Source organism: Lutra lutra, chromosome 12, assembly GCF_902655055.1.
Source record: "Lutra lutra chromosome 12, mLutLut1.2, whole genome shotgun sequence".
Lineage (NCBI taxonomy): Eukaryota > Metazoa > Chordata > Mammalia > Carnivora > Mustelidae > Lutra > Lutra lutra.
The window spans coordinates 84,709,175-84,731,256 of record NC_062289.1 but is presented as its reverse complement, the minus strand read 5'-3'; the positions used below and the strand labels follow the sequence as shown (position 1 = coordinate 84,731,256).

Below are 22,082 nucleotides of genomic sequence, written 5' to 3'. Positions count from 1 at the left end.
TGAGCAGTGAATCTAGGAGTGGAGTCTGGGCTCAGCTGGTGAGGAAAGCCCCCCAGGGGTGCTTCGCGGGCAGCCAGGGCTGAGAACCAAACTGCAGTGAAAGACCTTCCTTTTGGTTCACTCTCCGTGTACGTTGTCTCTTCACAGGGCCCAGACCAGGGCTTGGCACCTAGCAGGTGTTTAATAAATATTTGCCGCCTGATAAGTCCTAGAGTGCAGGGCTGTTCTCATCATAATTAAGTGGCTTGCTTTCCATTCACCTAGCACGGAACCAAATGCTCAGTTACCACTACTAAACTGAACTAAAACAACGAGGGCAGCAAGTGGTTATTTTATTTATTTATTTAAAGATTTTATTTATTTATTTGACACAGAGAGAGCACAAGATGGGGAGTGGGGAGTAGCAGGCAGAAGAGGGAGAAGCAGGCAGGGGGAGCCTGATGTGGGACTCGATCCCAGGACCCCAGAATCATGACCTGAGCTGAAGGCAGTCACTTAACCAACTGAGCCACCCAGGTGCCCGCAAGTGGTTATTTTAAAGAAGACTTTCGTGTATTTTAAGAAAAATTCTCCCACGACCTCCCTTGTGCCTGCATCGTGTGCTTTGTTTCGTTTCCTTTGTTACTTCTCTGGGTCCCTACAATGCACCTCTCTACTGAGCACCCCAAGCCAGGTCCCGATTCTTCTGGGGGCTGGTGTCTTCCCTCTGCCCAAGCTCTGTGGTCTAAGAGCAGTTGTTCCCAAAGAGGTGCCCCTCCCGGCCAAGCCAGCAGCGCTGGCCTCACCTGGAGACTTGTTAAGAAAGGCAGACTCTCTGCACCCCGACCCCCCCCCCCCCCCCCCCGCCAACACCAGACTCACTGAATCAGAAACTCTGGGGCCAGACCTGCAGTGTTTTTTAAAATAAGCCCTCCTGTTCCTGTTGATCCCCTGACAAAGCTTGAGCACCCCTGATTTGAAGCCGTGCTTCTCAACCCTGGCTGTACATTCAGATCCCCTTGGGAAGCTTTTAAAAAATATGACTAGTTATACTCCCCGCCCCCACCCTCGATGAATGAAATCAGGATCTCTGGGAAGGGGCCCCAATGTTTTAAGCTGCTCGAGTGAATCAAATGAAACACAGCCTTTGCGGAGGAAGGGCCAGAATGCCGATAAGAGGCCTGGCTGAAGCCAAGCATGGCACTCGGGGCAGGGTGGCGGGAGCCTCCATCCTCCCCAGCCGGCCTCGCACTGGGGCATGGGGAAGGCTCGCAGCGTTCCATTCTGTCTCCGGGGCTCCTCTCCCTGACATGTAGTGAAGTCTGCCTTTTCAGCTCACGCTTGCAAAGGAGGCTCGGGAAAGAGATGTCAAGGGTGCCCTAACTGCCAACTCGGTGCTTTTCAAGCAGTGATCCTTGATCAGTCGCATGGGAAAAGAGGGTAAAGAGGTGAATCACCTGCTCCGTTTGTGCTGAGAATGTTCGCTGAGGTCTCCGGAACACTCTGGGTATGAGTAACTCCCGCTTTGGAGCTCCTTTTTGTTGTTTTTGGGTTAGTCTTCTATTTCGGAATTGAGTTAAATAGTGTATGACGTTTATAATTCATATTTATCATGTATATTATTTATGTAATTATAAGTCGTACATATACTTTATGTAACTATAAATTATAATTTATATAATAATTACATGGGTCGTAATTAGCAAGGGCATAGACAGTATAATAATCACCAGAATAGTTACCGCCTTTTGAGAGCTTACAATGTATTAAGCATTAATGTTTAGCACCTTAAATACATTCAAATAAATACATTCAAAATTCCGTTACCCCCTTTTTCAAGATGAGGAAACTGAGAGTCAGTTCAGAAAGAAAGTGGGAAAGTCAGGATTTGAACCTAGGTGTACCATCAATGATCAAACTTTGAGCCCTAGTCTCTATTGGCTCATAGTTAAATAGTAGCACATGTTTATAATACAATTATAATTAATACAGTAAAAAAACGAAATAATATTATCCTGGGTAGTGTTTTATATATACATAAAATTATACATAACTTGCAATTGTACATAATATAAACTAAGTGCTCCAATTGAAAATGTTACCACTTAAAGTTACTTATGTAGTATTATTTAAAGTTTATTCGTATCTGTAACCAATGACGTTATGTCTAAAGACCATTCCTAGGGGCCCCTGTGTGGCTCAATCTTAAGCATCTGCCTTTGGCTCAGGTCATGATCCCAGGGTCCTGGGATCGAGTCCCGCATCGGGCTCCCTGCTCCACGGGAAGCCCACTTCTCCCTCTCCCACTCCCCCTGCTTGTGTTCCCTCTCTTGCTGTGTCTTTCTCTGTCAAATAAATAAATAAAATCTTGAAGAAAAAAGAAAGACCATTCCTAGAATGTTACATTGAAAATAAATGGCTTCTTTGAAAATACTAATCTAGGGGCACCTGGGTGGCTCAGTGGGTTAAAGCCTCTGCCTTCAGCTCAGGTCGTGATCCCAGGGGCCTGAGATTGAGCCCCACATCTGGCTCTCTGCTCAGCAGGGAGCCTGCTTCCTTCTCTCTCTCCCTGCCTCTCTGCCTACTTGTGATCTCTGTCTCTGTCAAAAAAAAAATAAAATCTTTAAAAAAAAAAAAAGAAAGAAAATGCTAATCTAAGTACTAATCTAAATACTGATCGCTAAGATACAGTGTTTGAGGGGGAAAAAACAGGATACAAAGTTTTGTACATATGTGATGAGAATTTTGCAAAACATATACATATATATTTTGTATGCATGGGAGGGGAATGGAAAGAAAGTACCTGAAATCTTTCACAGAAATTACGGTTGGTTGGTTGGACTGCAAAAGACTTTTATTTTCTTCTTCTTTTTTTTTTTTTTAAAGATTTTATTTATTTATTTGACAGAGAAAGAGGTCACAAGTAGCAGAGAGGTGGGTGGGGGTGGGGAGGGAGCAGGCTCCCTGCCAAGCAGAGAGCCCGATGCGGGGCCTGAGCCAAAAGCAGAGGCCTAACCCACTGAGCCCCCCCAGACGCCCCATTTTCTTCTTGATACTTGGGGCCAGACCAAGGCACTAGGGTGCCCCAGACTAGCTGATATTTGGTGTAGGTTCAAACGGGTGTTCTTCCAATTTTTGTTTACTAAAATGTAGTGGACAGGGAAAAATTGGTTACCTATTGATAAATGTTGTATACAAATATAGATTCAGTTCCTGATTTATTCCTACAAACCAAAACTGAGTTCATGTTCAGGGGAAATAAAAATATTTCCCACTTTTCTATGACTCATATTCTCTCGTAAAATTCCAAGCCCCACAATTTATTGGAAATGTATCAGTTTAAAATGTAAATATTAAAATAAGTTACTAATTTTTAGCCCTTTGCCAGACATAACTTGGGTTTCTGAATTTCAGCTGACTGCAGTATGCATGGTACAAAAATAGTGCAGAGAGAGAGAGGAGGAGGACACTGAGGAGGGGTTTTGTTTGTTTTTATATTTCTCCCTTTCTCTCATTCTGCCAGTTCCCTAAGGAGACCCATTGGAGACTTGCACTAAAGGGCACCACATTTTCCTTCGAATCCATAGACGGGTCAGTACCCTTTTCTCATTCTAGAAAACTTGGCAAATGCATAATGAATTTCCAAATCAGGAAGCAGTCCTCATTGAATGAATTGGGAAGTGTTCCCTTTTCTTCTGTGTTTGGGAAAGCTTGTGGAGAATTGGTATTTTTTAAGTATTTGTTAGAATTCACCAGTGAAGTCATCTCGTCTTTGGCTTTCCTTCGTGGAAAAAAAATTTTTAAGGTTCTTTTGTTGTTGTTGTTTTAAGCAATCTCTACACCCAACGTGGGGCCCAACTCACAACCCTAAGATCAAGTCACATGCTCTTCTGACTGAGCCAGCCAGGCACTCCTCTTTGTGGAAGTTTTAAAATTACCAATTCAATCTTTTCACTTGTTATAGGTCTATTCAGATTTTCTATTTCTTCTTGAGTCAGTTTTGGTTGTTTGTTTCTTTCTAGGAATGTGGTTCATTTCGTCTAAGTTATCCTGTTGACAGGCTGTTGCTCATACTTTATTTGGTGCAAAAAAGGTGGTTTTATTAAAGCACAAAGACAAGATCTGTGGGCAGAAAGAGCTACCCTCCTTTTTATTTCTGAAAAGTTGGTACTGGTATCCCCTCTTTTAGTCCCAATTTTAGTATTTTGAGTCTTTTCTCTTTTTCTTTTTTTTTTTCTTGGTTATTCTACCTAAAGATTTATCAATTTTGTTGATATGAATGAATCAATGAATGATGGCTTCTTATGTGTTCATCTTTTAATCAAATCCCATAAGTTCCATGTGATCTTTTGTATATATAAAATATTGCACACTGAAAATGGAAAAGAGAGGAAAGAAAACAAGAATCATGGTGCAGTTAATTGAAATTTACTAGGGCCCTTGGTCCTATATTTGAGTTTCACATGGAATTATTTGCTTGTTCTTATAATTTCCAAGTTTGTGAGGATTCTGCCTTCTAAATGAAATTAAGCTCTATTTGCCAAAGCAAGGAAGTAGTTGAAACACTATGAGATGGGTAGGTAAGTAATAGTGCTGATAGGATTGAAAAACTGGCCAGCTGTCTTAGGGTTGTTAACAAGGCATCACACCCTGGTGGCTTCAAACAACAGACATGTATCCTCTTATAGGATAAATCCACTTGTCAGCAGGGGCGTGCTCTGAAATCCTCCCTTCTTCCTCACCTCCTCCAGCCTCTGCTGGCCACTAGCAGCCCTGGGCTTGAAACAGCATCATTCCACTCCCTGCCTCTGTCATCACATGGCTGTCCCCTCCCTGTGTCTCTCCCCTCTCTTATAAGGACACCATTCACAATGGATTAAAGGCCCATCCCACCCCAGTATGATCTCATCTTTACTAATTATGGCTGCCATGGCCCTGTTTCTTTTTTTTTAATTTTTTTTTTAAAGATTTTATTTATTTATTTGACAGAGAGAGATCACAAGTAGACAGAGAGGAAGGCAGAGAGAGAGAGAGAGGGAAGCAGGCTTCCCGCTGAGCAGAGAGCCCGATGTGGGACTCGATCCCAGGACCCTGAGATCATGACCTGAGCCGAAGGCAGCGGCTTAACCCACTGAGCCACCCAGGCGCCCCCATGGCCCTGTTTCTAAAGAAAGTCACATTCTGAGCTCCTGGGGGTGAGGACATCAACATCTTTTTCTTGGGGGATATAAGCAACCCTCAACAGACAGGTTTTCAGCTAACTATAAACATCTGTCTGTTACTGTCCAATTTTTAGAAATATAGCAAGGTGTCTTTTTTTTTTGAAATATGTTTTTTAAAGGTGTCTTTTCTTTTTTTTAAAAAAAGGTGTTACTTATTTATTTTAGAGAGCGAGAGTGAGTGTGGCGGGGAGGACGGTGTGGGGGGAGAGGGACAACCAGACTCACTCCATGTGGAGCACAGGACCCAACACAGGGCTTGATCTTGTAACCCAGAGATCACAGCCTGAGCCCAAACCAAGAGCTGGACACCCCACCAACCGAGACAGCCACCCAGATGCCCCCGAAGTGCCTCTCCTGCTCACCGTGGTCTTTTTTTTTTTTAACCCTCTTCCCTAGATTGAAGATATGTTTAATGAAGTCAGATTTAGTGAATATGTGGACACTGGAAAGCTAATTGACAAAATCAACTTACCAGATTTCTTCAAAGTTTACCTCAATCACAGGCCACCTTTCGGTAACACCATGCGCGGGATCCAGGAGAGCTTTGACATTCTTGGTTTTACCAATTCAAAAGGAAAGAAGGCCATACGAAGAGAAGATTTCCTGAATCTGCTTCTAACGAAAGGTAAATCCATAAATAGGGAGTTTCTTTTTTTTTTTTTAAGATTTTATTTATTTATTTGGCAGACAGATCACAAGTAGGCAGAGAGGCAGGCAGAGGGCGTGGGAGGGGAAGCAGGCTCCTCGCTGAGCAGAGAGCCCGATGTGGGGCTCGATTCCAGGACCCTGAGATCATGACCCGAGCCGAAGGCAGACGCTTAACCTGCTGAGCCACCCAGGCGCCCCAATAGGGAGTTTCTTATCACACCATTGGGCTGTTGCCACTGGAGAGGAGTTGTTTTGGGGGGGCGGCAGACCCCCTGGCATCTTTAATTGGGGGGGGATGTCTGCCTCCCCCCAAAACCACGGTTTCAACCATGAGGGATGCTACCTGCTGGTCCGTAGAGCTGGCAAACTCAGGGTGATGGGAAGGGTGCCATCCTGGGTCCCTAAGAATGTGATTTATGCCCCAACTTGCTGAACCCCCATGAGGATCAGTATCCTCACTTGTAAAAGGGGAGCGAAAGGGTGAGCCACCAGTGTCACTGGGCTGCGATGACATTGGGACGCAATGGTGAGGTAAAAGAACACCAATGTAAAATTTTCCGTTTTTCCCCACTGTTTTCCTCATTATTGTACATGAGGAAGTCAGGTAGGCTTTCTTCCTCTCCGTCAGACTGGTGGTCCTGGCGTGAGGGAAGGGGAAATGAAGCTGAACGTGGCCTTTATCAGAAGGTTGTCTTCTGGGGCGCCTGGGTGGCTCAGTGGGTTAAAGCCTCTGCCTTTGGCTCAGGTCATGATCCCAGGGTCCTGGGATCGAGCCCCGCATCGGGCTCTCTGCTCAGCGAGGAGCCTTCTTCTCCCCCCCCCCACCGCCTGCCTCTCTGCCTACTTGTGAACTCTGTCAAATAAATAAAATCTTTAAAAAAAAAAAAAAAAAGAAAGAAAGTTGTCTTCTTTCTCCTTACGAGCCCCAACAGTCTTCCCCTTCTGGGAGCTCCGTTCTTCACCCCAACATGAGAAAGGATATATGACAGTGACATGGGACCCCGTAGATTGTTTCTGTGTCTCAAGAAAAGGAAATCGTGGAGTAATTCTCTTTAAGACCTCGGGATGATGATGCTAAGCTCTGACGTGAGGCGTCGTCCCGGGAGCTGAATGGACACTTTTTCCTCTACTTTACTCAGGTGAGCACATGACTGAAGAGGAGATGTCTGACTGCTTCGCTACCCTGTTTGGACTGAACCCTGAGGGGTGGAAATCCGAGCCCGTGGCCTCCTCCGTCAAAGGTACTGTGGCTGGCTCTGCCTGGGTGTGCAGCCGTGGCTCCCCAATTTGTTGGAGACCTAAGTGCATTTATTTCTCTTGACTGGTGCAAGCCTCTCTCCTTAATACTGTGCCCACAGCAAAGTCAGCTGGGGACCCACCATGAATAAGTTATGAAAGGACCAGCGGGCGGTGGTCATGTCTGAGAGATGAAAGCCTTTGTTACCATGTGCGGTCCATCCTCGGTGCCTTCTGCTCGCACGTTCCCTTAGTTCCACGGACCCGGTCTCCATCTTTCCGGCTGGGGTGCGTGAGTCCTGACCATGAGAAGATACAGCCTGGAAGGTGTTTTGCGAGAGGCATTGTCGGGAACTCGAGTAGGGACAAGTCAACAAGCAAGCATCAGCCCGGCTTCAAGCCACCAGGTCTTGGAAGTTCCTAAAGCTCACCCTCCTCTCCCCTCCTGCCGGAGGATGGCCCACCTCCTTCTTTAGTCCACCCAAGGGAGGGCAATGGACCTGAAGTTGGGCTTGTGAATTTAAGTGCTGGAGAATCCAGTCTAAACCACTCTCCCGAGGGGCAGCTGGGGGTTTGGCTGGTGAAGCGTCTGCCTTTGGCTCATGTCATGATCCAGGGTCCTGGGGTTGAGTCCTGCATCGGGCTCTCTGCTCAGCTGGGACTCCGCTTCTCCCTCCCCCCTCTGCCCCTCCCCCTGCTCATGCTCTCTCTCTCTCTCTCTCTCTCTCTGAAATAAATACATAAAATATATATTTTTAAAGATTTTGTTTATTTATTGACAGAGATCACAAGTAGGCAGAGAGGCAGTGGGGCGGTGGGTGGGGGGGAAGCGGGCTTCCCACTGAGCAGAGAGCCTGATGCGGGGTTCCATCCCAGGACCTTGGGATCATGAGGTGAGCCCAAGGCAGAGGCTTTAACCCACTGAGCCACCCAGGCGCCCGATAAAGTATTTTTTAAAAAATTAAAATAAGCAGTTCTCCCGGGCCCACGAGGGTGTCCCCACTGCCAAGCCCCAGATGCTGCCTGACGCCCCGTGGCGGTCCGAGCCGCCGCCATTACCGACCCCTTGCCAGGCTTCCTTCTCCCTCTGCCTCCCTTTTTTCTTTCTTTCTTTCTTTCTTTCTTTTTTCAAACAACCTCGTGAAGACTTCAGATAGCTGGAGGTGGCTTTTTTTTTCTAAAGATTTTATTTATTTATTTATTTATTTATTTATTTTTTTAAAGATTTTATTTATTTATTTGACAGAGAGAGATCACAAGTAGGCAGAGAGGCAGGCAGAGAGAGAGGAAGGGAAGCAGGCTTCCTGCTGAGCAGCGAGCCCGACGCGGGACTCGATCCCAGGACCCTGGGATCATGACCTGAGCCGAAGGCAGCGGCTTAACCCACTGAGCCACCCAGGCGCCCCCAAGATTTTATTTATTTATTTGACAGCACAAGCAGGGGAAGAGGCAGAGGGAGAGGGAGAAGCAGACTCCTCACTGAACAGGGAACCTGACGTGGGACTCAATTCCAGGACCCCGAGATCATGACCCAAGCTGAAGGCAGATGCTTAACCTACTGAGCCACCCCGATGCTCCTCCTTCTGCTTCATTGTTCATCCCCTGTCTCACATTAAACAGGGTTCCTGATCTCAGACAGTTCTAGACTCCAGTATCCCGTGGGTCATTTCCAGCCTCCAAGCTCCCCTCCCCCGTTCCTTGTGTAGTGGGACCTCAGGATGCAATGCTCCCAGTTGTTACACATAAATCAACCAAACCACGTGGTTAAGGCTTTCCAATGGAGTTCACAGAGATTTGGTAACAGTGCTCCAAACCGTAAAGAAGGGATTTCAGCCAATTTCCACCCAGGGGTTTTTAAGAACTCACAGCCAAACCGTAGCACAAAGCACCTCTCACTTTTGTCTAGTATAGGTTCCTTGTATTTTTGGAAAATGCTTCTAAGTTAGAAACCTAATTGTTATGAAAGCATTTGTTTTCTTTTCTTGTTTGGCTAGGTTCAGAAATCTGCCTTGAAGAAGAACTTCCAGACGAAATCACTGCAGAAATATTCACGACGGACATTCTTGGCCTAACCATTTCACAAGATTTCAGACAAGATCCTATGGTCAGTGAAGCTGTAAAGAATGTTTGAAGCACAAAAGACTTTGTGTGTGCGGGATATTTTCCTCCCACCAAGAGGCACTGCTTTCCCTGCATTTCCCTGCCCCCACTCTAATCTTTGGAACATTTAGACATTAAAAGCAAATTTCTGTTAAGCAATGGAATTCACAAAGTTGGACATTCCACTGTTTCTGAAATAGGAAAGTGGGTGGAGGCAAGAAACACATAGGCAGCGGGATGTATGTGGCGGCTGGGTCCCCTGGCCCGTCTCTCTGCCTAATGTAAGGCAATGCTACCAGAGCACAGTTGGAAAGGACCTGGAGGTGGGCTGGTCCTAGGGACACGTATGGCCCTCGAGGGCCACCTAAACCTTAGACCTCTTGTGGGTCACCCCTACCTGCGGTTTGACTAGGGAGGAAGGGGGATGCGGGGGTGCTCTGGGTTCCTGAGAGTCCCTGCTTCTGGGTTCTTATCAGCAAAACACTTAAGCGGTTGTGTGTGGCCGTTACGGAAGAGCATCACTGGCCATGCTTAGCCCCAGTGGCAACTGCCAGAAAGAATGCAAAAAAGTCCCCTGGGGCCCTGCGTGCTGCACCTGGGCCAGAAACCACCTGGCCGGCCCCACAGAGGGTAGAACTCACCGACTAGAGTCTGTGAGCCTCCCCCTCCCCCACAACGCCCCCCCAACAAAACCAGCGGGGGGCGGGGGGACATTCGCTGCCTCATTTTCCACTGGGCTTCAAAACACGTTAGCAGGCAAAAACAGGGCCCAGTTGCCCAGCTCAGGGGATGTTTGGGGAATATGACTGAGTTTTCAGCGGTGTCTTGACCTTGGGAAGTAGCACATCATTGTGTAAACAAGTGAAATGACGGTCTGATTTTAGAGATTTGTTCCCAGTAATGAGTTCTCACGCTGACCCATGTGCCAAATGTGATTCTCTACACATGCTCAGTCCTTCACACCCACACCGGGTCCGTCCCCAGAGGCCCTGGCGTGGGAGATGACATCTCGGCTCTCCCAAGAGCCCTTCCTCCTCAGGAGCAGAGTCCGCGTGAGAGAAGTAAATGACAGGGGCACCGTCCCCTGTGCACAGAGCGCTCCCCGCTGCCTGGCATCCACTTGGAGACTTGGCTTCTGTGCGTCTTTGGATCTCTGGAACATAGAACAGAACTGTCTACCCCCAAACAGGCTGTGTCACGGCAACCTTGGGACCAACGGAGTGGGCCGGTTTTCTGTGGCGTCTGCTCATCAAATTGTGGTACCAGGCTTGGCAATCAGGTTTACATTTTGTTTAAAAAAACAAAACAAACCCAAACAACCAAAAAAAAAGATGAAGAAAAAAAAACAACAACAACAAGCTTTACGAATCCATTTTGCAGCTGCTAAGGGCTTAGGAGATATATTACCAAGCTGGTTAAAGAGTTCCTAGGGACATTTTAGGGAACAGGAAACTCTCAGATGACTTGTTGTCTTCAAAAAATTGCTCAGAATTGGATGCAGTCTGGACACCAAGCAGAGGCTTCTTTCATTAAATTGGGCACGCTCTGATTTTGTTCTTGGTGACTGCATGTTTTGGAATCACTGTCTTAAGTGGGACTGGCCAGCGGCCTGACCCACTGTGGCTGGACCAGTGAGCTGGAACCATGGTGGCACCGTTCCTGCAATGCTCCCACTGTGCTGAACCAGCTCCCCTGTCTCCAAGTCTCCTCCGGGAGGGGAAGCCAAAATGGGACAGCAGGATTCCTGTCAATAGCGTTCCAACCACTCCCAGCCCGGCTTGGCCAGGGGTTCCCCGTCTCACCTTCGGAGCCCCCTTCTGCAGTGCTTTTGTTTGGGAATCTCTCAACCTGTTTGACCAACATGGAGAAGACCTTGTGTACCTTTCAGCCCCAGGAGGCCCTTTGCCCACCTGCTGACCACACAGATGCTGGAGGCGTAGGAAGTGGTGGGTAGCCTTCCTGCAGAGTGAGCAGAGCCCCCAGACCCTCCAACAGCATGCACGGCCGAGCAGTGACACCAGGAAGGGAGCCAGGAAAAGCCAAAGAAGTTTAGTCGTTGGGCTTATACATCAAGACTTAAGGCCCAAACACTGAACACTGTGCTGTTCCTTTGGAAGGAGAATACTGTTTCAGACGGGGCCTCCAGCTGCTGATCAACCAAACCATCCTGGTTTGTTGCTTCTAGAGTTCAGGAAACCCCAGGAGCCTCCCTACCACCCCTCCACCTTGCCCCCTCTGCTCCAGATCCCAAGGTTCCTCCCCAGCATGGCTTGCATCTTTGCCTGGCATCTGCTCTGGAAGCCCATGAGCTTAACTGGGCTCATTCTCTGCTCCTGCCCTTCAGTGGCTCCCTGTGTGCCCGTGGGTGTGGCTCTGAAACCTCTGTTTCCTCCGGGAACAGCTCCTGGCTCTTTGAGAGGATTAAAGGAGAGGGCACAAGTAAAGCGTTACCAGCATAGGCAGAGCTCAAAATAGGTCAGCCGCTATTATTACGGAACATGCTGCACCGAGACCCGGGGAGGTCGCTGATGGACACTGACCTCCTCCAGTTCCAAAGTTTTGGCTTCCTTAGCGCTTGCTCAAATAGGGGTCTCTGTTGGCTTTGACAGTGGGTCCTCAGTGGTATCCGTAGAATGACTGGACACATGAACTTGGAGCTCTTTAATAGCTGGCTTTGCTTTCAAATGAAGGCGAACGCCAAGTCCTGCCAGGCTCTCTATGTCGAGGTCAGCAGACTTTCTCTATAAAGGTCCAGAGAGCAGATATCGAGCCTCTGCAGGTCAAATGGGCTCGGTCACAACTCCCTGACGTGGCCATTGGAGTAGAAAGGCAACCACAGACAATGCAGAAACGAGTGAGTGTTGCTGCGTTCCAATCCTGTTTACTTGCGCACACTGAAATGGGAATTCACGATAATTTCCATATATCATGAATTACCTTCTTTTGATTTTTTAAAAAGATTTTATTTATTTATTGGGGCACCTGGGTGGCTCAGTGGGTTAAGCCTCTGCCTTCAGCTCAGGTCATGATCTCAGGGTCCTAGGATTGAGCCCTGCATTGGGCTCTCTGGTTGGCAGAGAGCCTGCTTCCCCCTCTCTCTGCCTGACTCTCTGCCTACTTGTGATATCTCTCTCTCTCTCAAATAAATAAATAAATAATCTTTAAAAAAGTCAAATAAAAAAAAGATTTTAGGGACGCCTGGGTGGCTCAGTTGGTTGGACGACTGCCTTCAGCTCAGGTCATGATCCCGGAATCCCGGGATCGAGTCCCACATCAGGCTCCCAGCTCCATGGGGAGTCTGCTTCTCCCTCTGACCTTCTCCTAGCTCATGCTCTCTCTCACTGTCTCTCTCTCAAATAAATAAATAAAATCTTTAAAAAAAAAGATTTTATTTATTTATTTCACAGAGAGAGATCACAAAGTAGGCAGAGAGGCAGGCGCGGGGGGTGGGGGAAGCAGGGTCCCTGCTGAGCAGAGAGCCCGATGCGGGGCTCCATCCCAGGACCCCAGGATCATGACCCGAGCCAAAGGCAGAGGCTTAACCCACTGAGCCACCCAGGCGCCCCTACCTTCTTTTGATTTTTTTTCAAACATTAAAAAATGTGAAAACCATTCTGAACAATTGCAGACATCATTTGTGCCTCAGTCCATAGGCCACTGAACTTCCGAGGCCAGTCTCGCTCGTCCCCACAGATCTTTACGAACACACTGCGTCTTTACGACCCACCTGACCAGCGCTCTTCAAACCTATCAAGGTCGTGACAAGCAAGACAAGACTGAGAGACCGTCACAGACCAGAGGAGACTATGGAGACACAGTGGAGAAATGGGATCCCAGAACAGATTTCAGGAACAGGAGGAGGATGTTGGGGACAGCATGCAATCCAGGTGAGGTCTGTAATGTAGTTACCAGCATCGATCGCACCAGTGTTAATTTCTTAGTTTTGATCACAGTATAGTGGTTACATTGGATATACACACCTGGGAAGCAGGGAGCGCGGTCCCTGGGAACTCTCTCTTCTACCTTTGCAACTTTCCTATGAATCTAAAATTATCTTGGGGTGCCTGGGTGGCTCAGTTGGTTAAGCATCCGACTCTTGATTTTGGCTCAGGTCATGATCTTGGGGTCATGAGATTGAGTCCCACATCAGCCTCCATGCTCAGTGGGGAGTCTGCTTGAGATTCTCTCTCTTCCTCTAAAATAAGAAATAAAAACATATTTTTTAAAAATCTAAAATTATCTCAAAATTAAGACTTAAAAAAAAAAAAGAAATCTGCACCACCTTTCTGACTGAGTCACCCCCAGATTTCTTCCGTGATCTGCCCTGAGCCTCTCCGTTCTCAAGCAAACGCTCCTGAAGCCAGTCAGGGCCGACTGCTTTGGGCTCACCTCACTTTCCGTCTATCCTCTGCAAACTCGAGCCTCTGCTGCGCTTCCAGGCGATGCGGACAAGAAGGGACTTTTTTCTAAAGATCTGTGTCCTTAAGCCACGGCTCCCTCAACACTGGTGTTTTCAGCCTCAACACACTCTTTAGGGATTTGGCCAACAGTTCCCCTGCAGGCAACTGCTTCCAAATTGACTGTAATAAATAGATACAGGGAATTGGGAATCAACAGCAACTTGCCACCCTACTCGTATGTCATAGAACTACCCTCCGGTAGCTTAGCTTGAAGGGAAAAACAAAAAACGAAAACCAAAAAACAATCCAGGCTCGCCCGGCTGGCTCAGTCAGTAGAGCGTGCAACTCTTGATCTCGGGGTTGAGTCCAACCCCCACACTGGGGGTAGAGATTGCTTAAAAATAAAATCTGAGGGCACCTGGGTGGCTCAGTGGGTTAAAGCCTCTGCCTTCGGCTCAGGTCATGATCCCAAGACCCTGGGACCGAGCCCTAAAATCTGAAATGACACCCCGGGTTGATGTGACATTCTTCAATGAGAGTGTGATACAGAGTATAAGGACCGACTGACCTCACAGGACAGTTAATAGCGGGGTCCCTGTGCCCTTTAGCTCGTTACCCTGAGCTGCTGATAGGTGAGGCAGGCCTCCGGCCTTTCTAGGTCACGATGGGTATTTATCAATGCTCAGGTGAGAAGCATCAGGCCCAGGAAGATCACTGGCCACTGCTGGTCCCGCTGTCGTTCTTGGTAGTTTGCAACGACCAGTGGTACGATGGGGGGAGTTTTACATCAGGTGCGGCCGCAGAACGGGCCGGAACCACCGTGGCCTTCCCAAGTCCTTCATGTTTACTTGTTTTGTTGATCGGAAGTCACAAACCACCTTAGTGCACACATGGTGTTTATGTCTGTATATCTTACTCTTTATTTTTTTTTAAAGATTTTATTTATTTATTTATTTAAAAGACAGAGATCACAAGTAGGCAGAGAGGCAGGCAGAGAGAGAAGGGGAAGCAGGCTCCCCACTGAGCAGAGAGCCCGATGCGGGGCTCGATCCCAGGACCCTGGGATCATGACCTGAGCCGAAGGCAGAGGCTTAACCCACTGAGCCACCCAGACGCCCCTATATCTTACTCTTTAAAGCAAGCGGGGAGGCCTTCTTTGTGAGGGGAAGCAGTCCAGTTGTAAGCAGCTAGCACAGACTCACCAGCACTTGAAACAGGACGGAAGCGTGTGCCGACAGGGGCGCGTCCCCAGCCAGCCGGGCAGCACGCCTGCCCTGGAGCAGGGAGCCGCGGCCCTGAGGTCTGAAGCACCGTGAACACATCGAGCTCAGGCTCCGACACGAGGGAGAGAGGGGGTCGTGGCAAATCCAGAGCACACCGTCCTATCGAAGGGGCCGGCTGCTGTCCTGTTTCTCCTCTGCGAGAGCCTGAGTTCACAGACGGGCTTCGTCCATCTATTTGTCCATTCATGAGTCCAGCAAATAGTTACTGAGCGCTAGCGCTGGGCATGCGGGGGTGAACAAGACAGGCATGGCCATTGTCTTTAGGGAGCTCATGTGAAACAAACCCATAAATATGTCATTGCAAATTGTGCTCGGAGCCTTAAAGAAAAAGCCCAGACCCTATGACATAGAATACCAAGGGGGAATGTGCTTTACTTAAGATGGTCGGAAAGGGTCTCTCTGAAGATGAGACATAGATGTTGAGAGCCAGTCATGGAAAGAGATAGGGGAGAGCATTCCAGATGGAGAGGACAGTGTGCACGAAAGCCAGAAGCATTCAGTGACCATAGAGGGGGTTGTAGGCTCAAGACAACATCCTCAGTGGTCTAGAAGTTTCTTCTATATGATTCTTCCTCACGAGTCTGAACAGGAATGTTTTCGTGTGAACAATCAGCAGGAGGAAGGGAGGCTAGCCGGGTCTCCCAAGTGGAAGATTGGGCCGCTCTCATTTTTTTATATCCAGAGTCTTGGTGTGAGATAGCGGATCCCAGGAAAGACCCTAAGTCATGTGGGGAGCCAGCCCTGAAGCTGACATGTTCTTTCACGTGACACCAGCCAAAGGTGGAAATGCTTACAGCTGGCTCCTGCTTCAGAAACCTTACGTGCTGAGTTGACATCACTCCATCTTCCTTAGTTTCCCAGAGATTTCAGTATCTTAAAAAATGTAACCACAATGCTCTCCACAATCTTGTGCCTTCACGAACAATCATGTTTCACTCTTCCTTTCCCACTAACCGCTGGTAATTGCCAGAAGGCAGCCTGCTATGCAAAAGAGCTTCAGCAAAGCATGCCACTCACGCCTTCCTCAGTGTCCGGCCGGCCCCCTCTACCTTTTTTTACTTTTCTAGAATAAGTGATGGAATGGCAATAACCGGCGGCCCACAGATCCTCTTACGAAGTGACCTCAGTGTCAACACAGCGTGGTAAGCCCTGGATACAATGTGGCGCAGAGCCTGGTTCTTGCCCTTAAGAAGGTTACATTGTAATGAGGGAAACACATGTCAATGATAATTACAGTATCTTGTGATAAGATGTAGGGGCATCTAGAGCAGATGGGGTGGGAAGGAGGAGGAGATCAGGGTAGGTGGAGAGGAAATTACATAAATGAGGCACTCTAAGCCAATCTGAGGGGTCCCTGGGGTGGTGGCAGGAGAACAACCCAGAGAAAGCAGTGTTTACATTATGGATGGCCCCATGCACTAAAACAAGGAGGTTAAACTTGAAGATTAAAGGAGAAGAGGATTGCATTTGCATCTTAGAAGCATAGGACTGGGTGACAGGAGGGGATGGCTGGGAAAAGGGACAACAGCGAGGAGACTATTACAGCAGTTTGGGGAGAAGAAGGGAAGGATTACAATAAGACAAATTTAGGAAAGTATAAGTAAGTGTTAAGACTAAGGGATAGCTTAAATATAGTATCAATCATGATCTTTGATTTGCAGCAAAAGAAAGTGGATCAGGTTAGCTTAGGCGGAAAGGGACTTTATTTGAAGCCTATCCAGTAACTCACAGAAGCAATGAAAGATGGAGAAACGAGTTCTGAAAATGAGCAGGAACCAAAGGCAGCCAGATGCCACGGCCCTGCCATGCCAGGAGCTCAGTGCCTCCAACGCTCTTGGGCTCTCCAGTGGCCACTTCCGCTGTAAGTCACCTTCCCACCGCTCCTCCGCTCCCTCAAAAAATCAAAGTCAAAATCAAAACCCCAGTGAGATGCCACTTCACACCCACTAGGATGGCTAAAATAAAAAAAGACAGAAAAGAACAAGTGTCGGTGAGGATGCGGAGAAGTTGGAACCCTCGTGCACTGCTGATGGGAACAGAAAATGGTGTGGCTGCTGTGGAAAACAGTCTGGCAGTTCCTCAAAATGTTAAACAGAGAGTTACCATATGGCCCAGAAATTCTACTCCTCCGTATATATACAGGCAAGAGAGATGAAAAAAACACATCTGCACAAAAACCTGTATGGTAATGCTCATAGTAACTTTGTACCTAAGAGCCAAACAGGGGAGACATCCCAGTGCCCATCAACTAATGACGGAACAACCAAAATGTGGTAAACCCACACAAAGGAATATCTTTCCGCCATAAAAAGGAATCGAAGTGCGACGTGGATGACCCTTGAAAATATGCTAAGAAGCCAGACACAAAAAGACACACATTGTATGATTCCATTTATGTGAAATGTCCAGAATAGGCAAATCCATAGAGACAGGAAGTAGATCTGCGGTTCCTAGGTCTTGGGGGAGGTCGGGGAGCGACTATCATTGGGTAGAAGGTTTCTTTTTCAGATGAAAAAATGTTCTAAAAATAATTGTGGTGATGGTTTCACAACTCTGTAAACATACTAAAAACCACTTTAAAAGGGTGAATTTTATGGCATGCTAATTATATTTTAATAAAGCTATTATTTTAAAAAACCAACTGGCTAAACCATCTGCCATCTGGCTAAGGTTGGGACCCATGCCCAGGCCCTAACGCCTGGCAGAAGAGGGAGACAGGCCCCATTGCTAGCTTCTGTAGTGGGGGGGTGGCCTTCACCCTCAAGGGCTCACACAGAACTGGGACAGATATCCAGATGCCGGGTAGTGTGCAGGAAGTAGGCAGGAGGCCTTTGGGCAGCCTTCTAGGTTCCTGACCAGAGAACTCACCAAGCCTGTTTGTGGACAAGTCTCTGATTTTGCTCCAAGTCTTTGGGTCCTGAGCAGACGCCCTGTATTTAATCATTATTATTAGAAAAGCATCTGAATTACACTGACTCACCTTTGAACGCATCAGTATTTCAAAGCACTTCATGTCCACTATCTCTTTATTTTTAAATAACCTCCAATGGCCCAATTTCTGGGCAAGCCAATGGTTGCATGAATGGATAGGCAAATTGCCCATATACTGGAATTTGAGCTGGCGACCATTTTTATAGTTGTAGTTTTAGGCAAGAAAGATACGGACGGCAGATTACAGTATCTGGCTTGTCAAAAAAAATTTTTTTTTCAAGACCTCCCCAGTCTATCATAAGGCCCACATTTCTGGGGAGATGTCCCTCACTTTTGTTTAGGACCCCGCTAAGCTCCAACAGTGGTATGCTTGTAAGTGTTTACCCACCAGCTCTGGGTGGAGGAGGGCCAGGTGGACAGCACTTGCCAATTTCCATAGCGTCGACATTCCCGCCATGCTGATTTCCAGTCTCAGGATGGATGTGGAGCCGGGAATCCTGGAGACCACAGCAGGAGAGAGCAGGGTTCTGGCCAGAACTCTGCTAACTGGCTGCGTGACGTCTGAGTTTTAGTGTCCTTTTCCGAAACAAGAGTGGGGTTTCACACCCTGCAACATACCCTTTGGCTCTTGTCTCCGAGAGGGGAGAGGGAACGTTCTCTTCAGTACTCTTCCTCTGCTAATGGCCTGCTCCCCAAACACCAAAGCACCACTGTTTATGAAAACAACTTGCCGCTGTAAATTGCTAGGTGAGGACCAAGGCTGCCTAGAAGCAGGAGCCGGGCCCGAGCTTCCGCACAATTACGTATCACACTCCAGATTTGGAAACCTCCTCACCAACCCCTTCCCCATTCACAGTGGAATAAGGGTTGAATTTAACAGCCCAGGAAAGAGAGGTAGTTGACCCTGTGTGGTTCATAATGATGAAGGATCCCCAGGTCCTTTATTCAACAAATACTTCTGGGTCTCTAGCACTTAGGATGTGCCAAGCTCTGTTCTCAGTCCTTAATAAATACTGTGTTTCATTCTCATGATAGCTCCGTAAGGCAGGTGTTCTTTCTATTTTCCCATTTTACAGATGAGGCACAGAGAGCTTAAGACACAAGCCATAACTAAATAACCCACTTCTGTAACCCTATGATCTCTCTTTTAACATCTGGAACAATAACTAACATTCAGAGAGAGCCCAACTTCCCAGTTTCTGGTAACCAGGGATCCAGACGAACTCTCAAGCTAAAAGCAACTTAAAATGGTAGAAAAAGTATCTGAAAACATTCTAAAAGCCACCACATGCTGACAAAATAAGAATGAACACCTGAAATCAAAGGAAAAAGATGAACCCTGAAAGATAATCCAGCAAAGAAGCCATCTTAACCTGGCAGATAGCTGTCAAGTCTAGAATATTTGAACTCTAGCGTGAATGGTTTTTGAGGCAAGAGGCCAGAAATAAAAGTCCAGGTGGGAGATGAGACTTGCCCCACAGTAATTTGGGAGACCCTATTGGTGTGCTGGTAGAGTTTTGCCGGTCAGCTCTGGGTGGGGTTGGGAAGAGGATCCTGATGTATAGCCTTTGCCAATTTCCATAGTGTAAACACTCCTGCTACAGTTGATTTCAAATCATCAACATGGGGTCACTGTTGGGAAGTGCAGGCCTGTCAGCCAGCTGCTCACATCACTGATTACCCCCCTCCCGTGCCTCTGGAGGCTACAATAAGGAAACCAGACTAGCTCAGCAAGGCAGCCTGTATTTGCATCACTTGGGTGGTCCAGGGACCCATAAGCCCCGAACTTGGATACAGGTAGTCCTGGAAGAGCAGGGTCCTCAGAAGCCTGGCAGAAGCAAATGTAAGTCATCTCTGGAGGAAGGTAACTTCATCCTAGGCCTCAAATTATCCCTATAAATCAATTTAAAAATACAGTGTCCAGCCTGGCCAAAGAGAACCAGGCAGATCACAAGGAAATAGGACACCATGAGCAAAAACTAGGAGAAACTGACCCTCCAATACTTCAAATAGTAGAATTATCAGACACAGACTGTAAGACAGCTGTGCTTTGTTGAAAGGTTAAAAATATCTGCAGGGGACAGGGAACTATAAAAAGTGACTGGCTAGATTTAGAACATTTGTAGAAAGCTTTATAGTTTAATCAGAGATCATGAACACAAATACCTTCAGGGGCCATCTGGTAGTGCAGATGAGTTAAGTGACCTGGTGATACACTGGTGACCTGGAAAGCTTCGTGTGACGGGCACTGGGCTCCTCACCTCCAGCTGATTGTTACCATGTGGCACTGGCACTGCCAGTCTGCAGATCTTCTGCTCTTTCTGGAGAAGCTGGACGTTGGGATTTCTTCTCCTTATGGTAAAATACACATAAAACTGACCACCGTAACCATTTTGAAGTGTACAATTCAGTGGCATTATGTACATTCCCAATGTTGTATGGCAATCACCATTATATAGTTCCAGAACTTTCTCACTACCCCAAAAAGAAACCCCATACCCCTTGGAAGTCACTCTCTATTCCCCGCCCCCACCCCCAGGCCCTGGCAACCAGCAATCTGCTTTGTCTCTATGAATGTGCCCAGTCTAGATAGTTCGTGTAGGTGGAATCATACAATATTTGTTCTTTTGTGACTGGCTTGTTTTGTGTTTTACTTAGTGTGTTGTCAAAGTTCACCCATGTTGTGGCATGTAACAGTACTTCATTCCTTCTTAACACCTGAATAACATTCTATTGTGTGGATATACACATTTATCCATTCGTCAGTTGATATTTGAATTTTTTATATCTTCCTATTTTATTTTTTTTATGGTTGTATTATTTAAGTAATCTACCCAATATAGAGACTTGAACTCACTACCTGGAGATCAAGAGTAGCATGCTCCTTAAAGGGAACCAATCTGGTGTCCCAAATATCTTCCTATTTTTTTTTTTCAGAGATATATATATATATATATATATACATATACATATATGTATATGTATATATATATATTCAGATTTTTTAAAAATTTTATTTACTCATTCATGAGAGACACAGAGAGAGGCAAAGGCAGAGGGAGAAGCAGGCTCCCCGTGGAGCAGGGGGCCCAATGCTGGACTGGATCCCAGGACCCTGGTATCATGACCCAGCCAAAGGCAGATGCTCAACCAACTGAGCCACCCAGGCACCCCATATATTCAGAAGTTCTTTGTGGTCCTAAGCCATTAGAGGACCAACAGTAGAGACCTCTGTTTTATAACCTGCTGTGACATATTTTCCTATATGATGTTCAGAATGACTCGCTGAGGTACTATCTTATTTTTTGTATCAGGCATCCCATTTCTCCAGTAGCTTTTCTCCCCAAAACCAAAATTTCAGGGAAAACTGCTTGGTTCTAGAATGAGTGGGAGTCTGGGGTCTAGCTTAAGGCTGTGACCTTGAGCTTCCCTGCAGTTCAATTTCCCCCCAGAAAAAGACTGTGGTGTTGGACTAGTTTATCTCCAAGACACCAGGTTTGCTAACAGGGTCACTCTCACTTGCCCCTAGCCACCATCTGGGCAGGAAGAAACTCTGGTCAAGTCGGTGTAGTGGTAGCTGAACACAAAGACGTGGCCACCTGGGTTATCCTGATAATTGCAGAGTCTTCCACAGAGCTGTCCTGAGGCACGATGGGGAAGAAACCACGTCTAAAGTTCTCCTTGTAGGCCACCCAGCCCGTTTCACCTGCTAGGGCCATCTGTGGGGTAGCAGCACCTGGTCTGAACCTGGGACTTCCGGGCAGGAGTAGCTTCAGCTTAAATCGGGCTTTTCTGATAGCAACCCCAGAGGGAAAGAAAGAGCCCCAGTTGAAATGCTGATAATCCTTGAGCTGTTCCTTCGCAGACAGCTATTTAATAGGCAAGGTCGAATGTCTCGTGGTCGCCTCGCCCCTGGCCCCTTTCCTCCGATTCTAGTTTTCCAAAAGGACGAGGGAAAGGCAAGCGACGTCCTAGCTCGCGTGTTTGCACAGGGCAGAGGGCCAGCAGAGATCCGTGCTTCCTAACTCTTTCCAAGAGCACCTCGCATCCCGAATCGCCGCCTTCAACTCCGAGAAGTCGGGAGCCCCACAGGAAACTTGCATTATTGCACCCGCTGCCACACACCCGGGGCAGCGGACCAGCAGCCGAGCTGGCTCCCGAGGAATGCGCCCCCTCCACGGCCGGCCGGCCGGCCGCCCCGCCGGCGCCCCCTCCCCGAGGGACCCCGCGCCACCTGCGGCCTCCGAATGAGTGTCCCCGCGCCCCGCCGCCCCCCACCCCTA

At 47.5% G+C, this 22,082-nt stretch overlaps 1 protein-coding gene across 2 annotated transcripts in view; it reads left to right on the top strand.

Moving 5' to 3' along the window:
* CFAP251 (cilia and flagella associated protein 251) overlaps positions 1-9,341 on the top strand; it is a 66,387-nt gene extending 57,046 nt beyond the window's left edge. For both annotated transcript variants that reach the window (XM_047698381.1, XM_047698379.1), the window contains exons 19-21: positions 5,598-5,826; positions 6,989-7,090; positions 9,080-9,341. In XM_047698381.1, coding sequence (XP_047554337.1) covers positions 5,598-5,826; positions 6,989-7,090; positions 9,080-9,216 — 468 coding nt within the window. In that variant the 3' untranslated portion in view covers positions 9,217-9,341. The remainder of the gene's footprint in view (positions 1-5,597; positions 5,827-6,988; positions 7,091-9,079) is intronic.
* The last annotated feature ends 12,741 nt before the right edge of the window (positions 9,342-22,082 follow it).